Source organism: Idiotropiscis lumnitzeri, chromosome 8, assembly GCF_059441095.1.
Source record: "Idiotropiscis lumnitzeri isolate Australia: NSW breed Sydney's pygmy pipehorse chromosome 8, RoL_Ilum_1.0, whole genome shotgun sequence".
Taxonomy (NCBI): domain Eukaryota; kingdom Metazoa; phylum Chordata; class Actinopteri; order Syngnathiformes; family Syngnathidae; genus Idiotropiscis; species Idiotropiscis lumnitzeri.
In genome coordinates this window covers 12,618,881-12,629,402 of record NC_142398.1, presented here as the reverse complement: position 1 = coordinate 12,629,402, position 10,522 = coordinate 12,618,881, and the positions used below count along the sequence as shown (strand labels likewise).

The window sequence follows — 10,522 nt, the reverse complement described above, 5'->3', positions numbered from 1 at the left end:
CGAGAACACGCCACTTCCGGTGCTACCTTGAAAATAAAAGTACACCAATTGACAATGAAACGGGAAAACATCCGTTTATTCCTGGCCCATGTTGGTGCAGAATCTTTTGTCAATTATGCCAGGTCACTTTTGCAACAAGAAGCAATTTTTACGCATTATCTGTGATAAATTAAGGAAGGGTTTTAAAACAATATGTTTTACCCCAATACTTTTATTTTGGGAGGGGTTTTAAGGTGCGGCAAATATTGGCAACTCCTCCAAGATGAGAGGAACCCCCCTCCCCATACTAGCAGTTTGGCACTTGCGGGATTACCTCTTCGTGAAATTTATTTGTTCATGTATTTTTTTTATTATTTTTAATATGTTCCAACACCTGCTCCCTGCTTTCACTGCATATCACATTGTCATCTGCAAACATCATGGTCCACGCAGACCATCACTACTGCAAAGAGTAAGGGGCTTAGACCAAATCCCTGATGCAGCCCAACCTCCACCTTATATATATATATAGGACATGTAATATATATATATATATATATATATATATATATATACAGACATATATATATACAGACATATATATATATAGACATATATATATATATATAGACATATAATATATATAGACATATAATATATATATATATATATATATATATACAGACATATATATATATAGACATATATATATATATATATAGACATATAATATATATAGACATACATATATATATATATATATATATAGACGTATATATAGACATATATATATAGACATATATATATAGACGTATACATAGACATATATATATATAGACATATATATATATATGTAGACACACATATATATATATATATATGTAGACACACATATATATATATATATATATATATATATATATAGATATATATATATATACATATATATATATATATATATTGGCACTTGGGCCGCCCAAATTAAGCGGACAGGCAGGACACTTGGAGACAGCACACGAGATACACAAGGAAGTTAGTTTGGCAGAAGTTCAATTAGGGCGAGATCAGCTCAGCACAGGTACAAGCCGGTGTACCACTGTTGAAAGGGAATAATCCCGGCGCCTGACTCCGGGCTACACTGAGCTTTTATCTGGTGGTTTGATAGAGAGTGACGAGCCGCAGGTGCGCCGGATCAAGAGCCTGAAGTTGCCGGGACGTAACCTGAGGGATCCGCCCAAACCCTGTTGGGATATACAGAGGCTCCAAAAAAGAAACCCATAAACACAGTTCACCACACTTCTTCTGGTATCTGTTTGTCTTTTAACTCATTCACTACCAGAGGAGTTAAAAAAAATGGATCAGAGTAGTAAATGTGTTCATTTGTGTGCCGACAACAACAACAACAACAACAACAACAAAAGATAAACAAGCTGCACCAGGCCATTGGCCGCAGTTTTCTATGTTGAAAAACAATGAGTTGTTTACTGCATGTACTCAACGATTTTGTACTGGGAATCCACATAAAGGTATATAAACCGATTGTTAAAACAGAGCCTTGTAACACTGCAACAACTTTGCCAATTAAAACATAACAAAAACATCAAGATATATTTAGCGCATTTTCTGAACTATAGAGCATCCCTACCGGTGAAAGAAAAACCCACAGAAGAGCTGCACCGTTGTATTAGCCGTATGGTTGAAAATCAAGGAAAAAAGTAGCGGGTTATGGTACGTAAAATACGGTCGTTAAAAAAACAAATAAATTCTTGACGCAAAACAGTCACCTTGCGTGCTCACCGTCTTTCTGGCAAACTCATTAAAGAACTGGTTAGGATTTTAGAACACTACATCTTAAATATCATTATCACTCACCTCAGACACAGCTTTTAAGACTGTTATTTGACCTTTACTTCAGCAACCAAACCTCCACACACAGTCTCTCAGTAATTATAGACCAGTTTCAAATCTCTGAAAAATTCTTCAAAATGTTGTAGCACAACAGCTAAATGACGACATGGGAAATAACACTCGATTTGAATTTCTCCAGCCAGGTATGGAGGCAGGACCGGTAAAATAGGGTAATGTGCCTTCAATAGCCAGTCTAATACTTGGCTAGTAAAGCGTTGCTTAGTGTGGCTTGGTCCAAAAGTCATTTGCTAAAATCTGTAGTTTGTTTTTCCAAAACAAAACATTTCTATAAAACACAAAGCATCCATGAGGGTTTAGAAACTCCGCCAAAGTGGTCAAAAACTGTATGCCGTTCCCAGACAACACCTGTCCACTCTTTGTCCTCTCCAGTGCCACACAGCGCTCAACAAAAGACACAAAAATTTGACCCATATTTAGCTTCAATTGTGCCCATCTATGCAAATACAATACCATACAATAAAACTGTGCGAGCGAGCGCGAGAGAGCGAGAGCGAGAGAAAGAGCGCGAGCGAGAGCGCTCGTGCGAGAGAGCATTCACCAGTCCACCTATCACTCCTGAATCTCATCGGGACAACATGCACGCGACCGTGCTCTTTAGCAGCTGTATTGAAATCACGATACGCTGGCTTAGCCCTGAGTGTATACCTCATCAATCTCGTTTTACTCAAGAAATGATCAGAAATGTTTTTTTTCCTCCAACCCAGAGTGGGTTGTAAAATTGAGAGAAAAAAGTGTATTGATGCAAAATTGCTGCAAGGTCGTGCGCTCTCCAGTTGAAGTCACACACTGTTTGCCGCCTGCCTGAGGTCATCCGGGGTCGGCTTCCGAGTGAGGGGAAAAAAACGAGCCGTAAGACCAGGAATGTTTACGTTTGGTGAATTTCATTTTATTAGACCAAAGACAACCACACCCAGTGACAGCCAATCGGTTCCATCAAAAGCATTGCACAACAATGGAAACAAGTTTTAGTGTTGTAGTTGAGAAGTGTGCCATTTTGTAGCTCTGTGTCGTGTGAGTGAGTGTGTGAGGAAGTGCAATTCTGTAACGATGTGGCGCGGTGGGTGGGCACGTGGCCGGCGAGCTGGCAGGACCCTGAGGTGGGGCGGAGGCCTCCAAAGTTGCATCTCCTGGCCAGGAACGCAAACGGACGGACGAGCTGAGGACAAAGAGGAAAACAACAAAGCGCTTCAAGCAACAGCGACGGTCCGCAAGCGTTTTTGGCTTTTTTTTCTCTCACCCGCTCGCCGCCTGCTTGGTGTCTTAGTCGGCCAACTGCAGCAGCAGATGCATCAGGGTCACCGTCACCAACAGAGCAGGTGAGTAGAACAGGCCCCCGGTGCCCGCTTGGAACGGAGACACAAAGCAAACCGAAAAACGTCAGCAGCAAACGCACATCTTGGACAAACAAATTAGATATATACACACCCATGTACCAGGTGCGCCCGAAGAAATTCAAAAGCCACCTAACAAATTGAGTGTTTGAGAATAGAGGATATTCAGCAACATCAAACCTACACACAATGAGTTCCACGGTTGCACCATTGGTGATCGTGTACTTCCCAGCGTCCGCTAGCTTCACATCTGTTATCTGCAAACACCCACTCTCAATCTTAAACCTGCCAGCGGAGCTAACAGGTTTGGAATTGAAGTTCCACACGGCGCTTGTGCCTTCAGATTCCAATCTGACTGTGCCGCCCTCGACACACTTGCATTTGGTCATGGAGGAGGAGCACGCAACTGACACAAGTAGAAAAGCAGAGGCGACAAAAGTATTACTAACACGCTGTACATGGGTAGCAGTGCAGCAGGACTGATTGGGCTCAAGTACACATACAAAATATTTGGAGAATGCGGTGCGACCAAAGCTGCACTTTATTTCTGCAAACGCTGCACACGTGTTGCACAAAAGGGTCGAATGAAGTCGTACGAGTGCAGTCTCCCGCAACATCAAACTCACCAAAAAAGACGACAGTGAATTCCTCCGTTATCTTTTCCGTGCTCGCATCTTTGTCGCAAGTGGCCGTGTACTTCCCGTGGCGGTCAAGCTTCAGGCCAGTCATCGTCAGTTTGGTAGGGGTGGCGGTGTCAGTTTTGTACTGAGCGTTCTCAACCTTGGTGGGACCTCTCATCAACTCAAAAGTGTTTGACTTACACTTGGCTGCGAGTGTATATGAGAGGTCTGCGTCCTTCACGGCCATGCATTTCTTTTCCGATTTGGAGCACACAGCTGAAAGCAGCAGAAAGGCAGCGGGGGCAAAAGTATTACTCACACGTACAGTTTCTTAAAAGAAAGTAGTGATCCGAGTTATTTAGTGCAGTCCAAGTACAAAAGTAACACGATTTTTGGTTTGACTGAAAATGAAATACAAAACCTTTAGATTTATTTGGTGCAACAAAAAAAAGAATCCTTTTTTTTTTTTTTTTTTGTTCTTTCTTGATCCAAAATGCCAAATGTTTCAGAAGCCAACTTCATCACACGATTGCTGTGACTCGAGCCTGGCCCGGGTGCTTTACCTTAGGGAGGAAATCGACATCCATAATGTCGAAAAAAAATATCCTATTGTGCCCGTTTTCACTTTGGGAAAGGCTCGTTGTGTTTCACAAAGTTTTCGGTGCGAATAAAATCAAGCGAGTGTCGTGCTGCACCATCAAACTCACCGTTAACCAGGACTGTGAACAGCTCAGCTTTTTCTGTTGCTGGTGATACCATTTGGTAGGAGGCCTTGTACTCCCCACTGTCCTCCGGAACCAGGGACGAGATCGTCACTTGGGTGATTGAGCCGATATTCTCGGTTGTAAACTTAGCACTGGGAACAGACATGCTTCCACGCTTCAATGTCAGAGCCGGTAAGGCCGCTGCTAAGGCTGTGAGTTTAACATCAAGATTTCCATTACGGTCCTTCTTGCACACTATTTTGCCTCCCTGCTCTGAGCAGCCTGAAAGCAGAGGAGGCATTAAGTATGACCCACAATCTAAACTGAAGTAGAAGTACCGTAAAAAAAAAAAAAGTTAAAACGCTAACTTTGCTAAAGCAACAACGTACATTCTCTGAAATGTATTCAAAGCACATTTGAATGTTTCCAGCAAAATGACCGGAACACTAAATTCCATGATTGCTGTGGCGTTAACGCCTCCTGAAAGAAATATTCAATGACGTCACGATTGTGTTTGTGAAGTGAAGTTGAAAGATGGCCAATGCTTTTCGGTTTTGGAGTCATTTTTCAAATGGGCATTCTTTGAAACAATGAAATTGCTGCTCTATGCTTGTGTTTGAGTGAGTCCACAAAGTTGGTTTTTTTTTTTATATGAATGTATTTTCATTGTTTTGCCCCCAAGCATCATGTGTTTATAAATCAAAACTAGATTCTGTTATTTGAATTTGTTTTTTAAAAACATATCAATGATCTATTACTTTACTAGCATGTATTGTCCCTTAAAAAGGAAATTAATGTTGCAGTGTAAGCACATAAAAAGACAATTAAGGCACACGACGGACAAAGTCAAAAGAGAAGACATACTGTAAAAAATAAAAACAATTCAAGGAAACATCCCACGTTTACAGATGACTGCAAACATGTTCGGTCCAGAGTTAACACTATAAAGCGGCGACCGAAAGTTTACTTGGCGGGGTTGTGGTTGTTCCAACTTGCTCCAGCCAGACGACGAGGGCCAACCACAGCAGCTTGGAGATGTCCATTTTCTCGTTCTTTCCTCTCTTCTGGGGATTCTCGAAGACGAGCTGCTCGAAGTGAGCTTTCAGAGTTGGAAGTGTCTCGAAGAAGAGCTGTTCGAAGTGAGCTTTCAGAGTTGGAAGTGTGAAGCGGTGAGACTGCGCAGGCTTTATAGGGACGAAGTGCCAGTCGGCCGAGAAAGTGACAAGCACGTCAAGACCCGCGCGCACTCGTCATCATCATGAAAGTTTGCATATTCGTTGCTTGCTCATTGGCTGGATTCGGTGTCTTTATTTCGAGCACGCAAGAAGCTTTGTCACAGAACAATTGCATAAGCGCTCACCTCTTCCTTTGATGAAAGTTAAGTCGCACTTGAAATGTATCAATACAAAATGGAAATGAGCACGGCTTGTGATTCGAGAGGAGGCATGCACATTCATCCATTCTGGAGTAACTCAAACACTTGCTTCAGAGTTCAACAACAATAACAAGCACTGTCTAGTCACCAAAAAGTTGCCCCTCACAGAAAGAAAGGACAATAGAAACAATTTTCGTCAAACAATGGCGCTAACAATAAGTGTCACTTTACTTTGGTTTTAAATGAGAGCGTCCTTTTTTTTTCTCGCCCAAGTGGAAGAGCTTGTCTAATACCTCCACGAACAGCCTTCCTGCTCTTGTCCTGGTGGACCATTCTGCAAAAGACAATTTGGATTTCAGGTGCTGCATGCGGAAAAGCAGCCTCTTGAAGCCACGAGAAACCCGATAACATTTTCAGTCACGCAAACCAGCTTGCGGCCCTTTTTTTCCCTTTCTTTTCGTTCTCAGCAATTTGTACTTGACCCCTCATAGTGGGAGAGATTCGTAAAGTGGAACCAAATGGATACAATATTTTACACGCCCTGAAAAATGGCTTGAGTAAATACTTTGTGGGAACACCTGATTCCATTCTTTTCGAGCACGTCAATTAGTTTTGCACATCTACAGACTGAAATGTCCCTCCGTCCTTCATTGCAATACAGCTCCAACTTTGACATGGAGAGCGTTTGTGAACAGCAGTTTTCCGATCTTTCCACAGATCTTTCTCAATTGGATTCAGCTCTGGACTTTGACAACGCCTGGATAGGTTTACTTTTGAACCATTCCATGACAGATTTTGCTTGCCATCAACTCTCTCGTCACAGTCCCGGCCGGATGAAGAAAAGCAGCTCGGGACCACCATTGTCTGCCAGTGGGGATGGTTTTTTCAGGGTGACATGTCGTGTTTCTTTAACGCCAAAATGGGATCTCTGTCTCCCCTCTTGTCTAGCCGTGATGGGATGTTGTCATTCCCTAGGGCATGTTTCAGAAGTGAGTACATATTTGAAAACAATTTCCAGGGGGAAAAAAGTGTTGCATATTGCTTTGTTCCGTAAATGTTGTGAGGAATCATTTACGTGATCCTTTTCTTCACATGAATGAATCGGATTGAGCACATATATAGATATATCATTTCGGATTTGCCATTAAAATGACATCTCTCAAAACTAATAATGAACAAATAATAAAATAAAAGAGGTCAAATCCACCATCTGATTAAGCAACAGGCACACAACAAACAACTGTACTTTTTGGAACATAAAAGAAATAAAGAGAAAAGAGTTCATCTGAAACCTTGAAGTTGTTGCGTAACAAACCTCAATGCAAGGAACAAGCCACACGCACACGCACGCACACACACGCGCACATTAAAGCCAACAGAATAAAAATGTAAGGCTTGGTAAACATTCAACTAGAAACAATTCACTAAGGAATTGCAATGTACTCGCAAGATGTTACCAGATAGATGAAACTCTACAAGGAATGCCTGAAAATTTGCTTGGGATTTCCTCATTTTGTGTTCATAAAACTTGCCAAATATCAGTACAAGATTGATCAAAGACCTGTCATTGGTCACAAAACATGTAACCAGATCACAATCATCTTTATTGGGCCAAGAATGTCAAACACACAAGGAATTTGTCACCGGCAGTATGAGCTGCACGAGTATTGCAGCAACGGGCAACTACGATAAACCAAGACATGACACGGTCATGGAAAGAAAGTCTTTCCATCATGTCGGGCACTCCGGTTTCCTCCCACATTCCAAAAACATGCATGCTAGGTTGACTGAACACTCTAAATTGCCCCAAGGTGTGATTGCGAGCGCGGATGGTTGGGCATCTTTGATGTTGATATGACCTATTAGACCGAACGCATCAGAAAAGTCTTGAGGAGTCTGGAGTGTAAATTGAATTTGAGACTTATCCTTGAGAAATAAAACGGCATCCTCCGCTAGTTGGGAAAGATTTCGTTCACGGCCAAAGATAGAGTTCAGCAATAGGAATGAATCGAAAACACCAAACAGGACAGCCGTGACGCGCTCTGACAATAAATCAAACGCTTTGTAAAAATCCAGAAAAAGCAATCACGCTTTTGTTTTGAGAAAATCCAACACTGATCTGATTTTGGAACCAAGATGACGTTTAGCCATGAAGCCATTTTGACTTTCACTTACTATTTCTTCCCAATTATTTTCCAACTGTTTCACATCAACTTGTGCAATCATTTTGTCATCTACTTTGAAGAGGGAAATGGGTCGGCCATTTTCAATTCCAAAGTGGTCTTTACCATGTTTGGGCATTAAAGTTAAAAAACCTTGTTTCATTGTCGCTTTCATCTCCCGTTTTGTAATACAATCTTTAAAGATCAGTCAGGGATGATTCTTAATCAAGTCCCAGAAGCAGAGATACAACTTCACTGTCAAGCCATCATTTCCACGGGACTTCTTTAAGCCCATCGAATGTAAAGCTTCAGTTAATTACCAATATGAGAGCTCAACATCACAAGCATTTTTAAAACTTTCAGTAATCCTAGCTGTCAACTCTTTAATGTGGTTTCGCCAACACTGAGAAAAAACAAGACTGTACTTTGAGGAACCGTTGGGGAAGGTGTTGGGGCTTTTCCAGCTTCCTGGCAAGCGTGAAGTGTGCCTCCATTTTATCTCTGCTTGTTACTGTTCCGTCACACATTGTACAATGTTAATGTGCATAACTTCTACATTACAGTTTATACTTGCATGTTTTTTTTTATCTAGAACAAAAATAAACCACTCACAGACAACAATGCATACACAAGCATCATGGATGCAGTTTAGCTCCAAATACACAATCAGGCATTACGTTGAAACGCAATTGCATTTTTTTGTTGTGCACTTCAAGGTACTCGAGAACTTGAGGGAGACGAGCAGTTTGAATTTGAGGCAAAGCGGGCAGCGAGATAATTTGCAGCATTGAGTGCAGTGCGGCACTGAAGACTTCCCCCTAAATCAGCGGTGTCAAACTCCAGTCCTGGAGTCCGCTTTCCTGCTTGCTTTCAATCTCTCCCAGCTGCAACCAACCTGATTCAAATGAGCAGCTCATCAGAAAGCTCTGAAGAAGCCTAATAAGTATCCTGCTCATTTGAATCGGCCAGGAGGGATGGAAAACATGCAGGAAAGTCCTTCCAAGACTGGAGTTTGACAGCCCTGCCCCCCTAAATGGTTCGTTTTTTTTAAATAACTCAGCTACGTATAGATTGCCCCTTACTTTTTTGGGGAGGGAACCGATTCTGGCCGTTCATTATCTTATTGGCGGTTTTGCATTATGACATTTTAAGATTTCTTTTCCACTGCACTATTCGCAGTTTGACCCATTCTCTAATCCCCACAAATGGCGGGGGTCTGCTTTATACCCATTTTCATTGCAAGACTGTCTAGTGTTATCTCACCAGTTAATGACACGCTGGTCTCAAACATGTTTTAAGTTTGGTCAGTCCAAATGAATTCAAACATAATATCACAATTTAATAAAGAATCTATGGTTTGAAGTCTGTGATGATGTAGTTCATGCAACACGTGTGGGTGAACATGCTTGTCTGTTAGGGTTGAACAATTTTAGGGAAAAAAAATTGTATTGCAATTTTTCTGACAGAAATTGCAATTTCAATTTAATTCATTATTTTCTTCACAATGGACAGTAACATTCACAAACATGAGAGAAAATGCCATTATACTACTAAAAACAACAAAAGCTATTACTATTATAATGCGGAGACACTTAAGAGGTTTTGTGAGGGGGCAGATTTTCTTTGTCAAGTATTATTTTGGGTTCATGTGTAAATGTGTATAAAATTGTCAATAAAATCATTTCCCATTAGCAAAGCTAAATGAATTAAAACATAATTCCGATACCTATTATTGTAGATCGCCGAAGTCAGTACTCTGCGGTGCAAAATAGTTCAATAATTCATAAGATGATAAATATTTAATAGCTACGTTCGACATCAAACTCTGCGTCATGATGACGACAGCCATTTACGTATTCCGTTCCGAGATTGTCTGCTAAATTGCTAATGTAGCCGTCATCTTATTTTATGTCTCGATACGTATTGATTGAAATCCAACATTTATGTTCATAGCTGTTGTGCTGTTTAGTGTGACTTGCTTCGTGATCATGGGGCAAAACAGCCCCATAAAAGAAAAAGAAAAAAAAAAAGAAAAAAAAAAAACCTTTGACAATTTCAAAATCGCGTTGTCTGAAATTTTGGTCCCAAACATAAATTGTTCAGCCCTATTGTCTGTATCTGCGATTGCCTGGCTGTCGTCTGCAGTCAGCAGGGGTCAGTTCCAGCTCACCTATGACACTGAAAATGGATGTGGGCTTTGAAATTATTATTATTTTTTTTTATTGTACCATCCTCTATTTAATCTGCTGTGTATCACTTAAAAACAGACGGAAATTAAAAAAAGGCTCAATTTATTCCAGTACATTTTCATTACAGAAAGCATTTAAAATACAATCGCTTGATGACTAACAAAAGCTCCACCTGAAACCCTCAATGATTGAAGTATAAAATCTCAGGGACTGTAAACCCCCATTTAGCCCAC

The 10,522-nt window shown here is 40.9% G+C and overlaps 2 protein-coding genes across 2 annotated transcripts in view; both read right to left on the bottom strand.

The window, feature by feature from the left end:
* Nucleotides 1-2,778: 2,778 nt before the first annotated feature.
* On the bottom strand, nt 2,779-10,225 carry LOC148332220 (uncharacterized). Its single transcript, XM_088302956.1, has 6 exons — nt 5,531-10,225; nt 4,567-4,845; nt 3,866-4,135; nt 3,424-3,645; nt 3,146-3,251; nt 2,779-3,064 (listed from the first exon to the last, which is right to left on the bottom strand). Exons 1-5 carry the CDS (start codon nt 5,604-5,606, stop codon nt 3,169-3,171), a joined length of 930 nt encoding a protein of 309 aa, XP_088159082.1. The 5' UTR covers nt 5,607-10,225; the 3' UTR covers nt 2,779-3,064; nt 3,146-3,168.
* Nucleotides 10,226-10,374: 149 nt separating this feature from the next.
* The window catches only part of sumo2a (small ubiquitin like modifier 2a), a 7,568-nt gene continuing 7,420 nt past the window's right edge, over nt 10,375-10,522 (bottom strand). Inside the window, exon 4 of the mRNA XM_088302957.1 lies at nt 10,375-10,522. This exon is cut by the window's right edge and continues 257 nt beyond it. The gene's annotated coding sequence lies outside the window, so the exon portion shown is untranslated.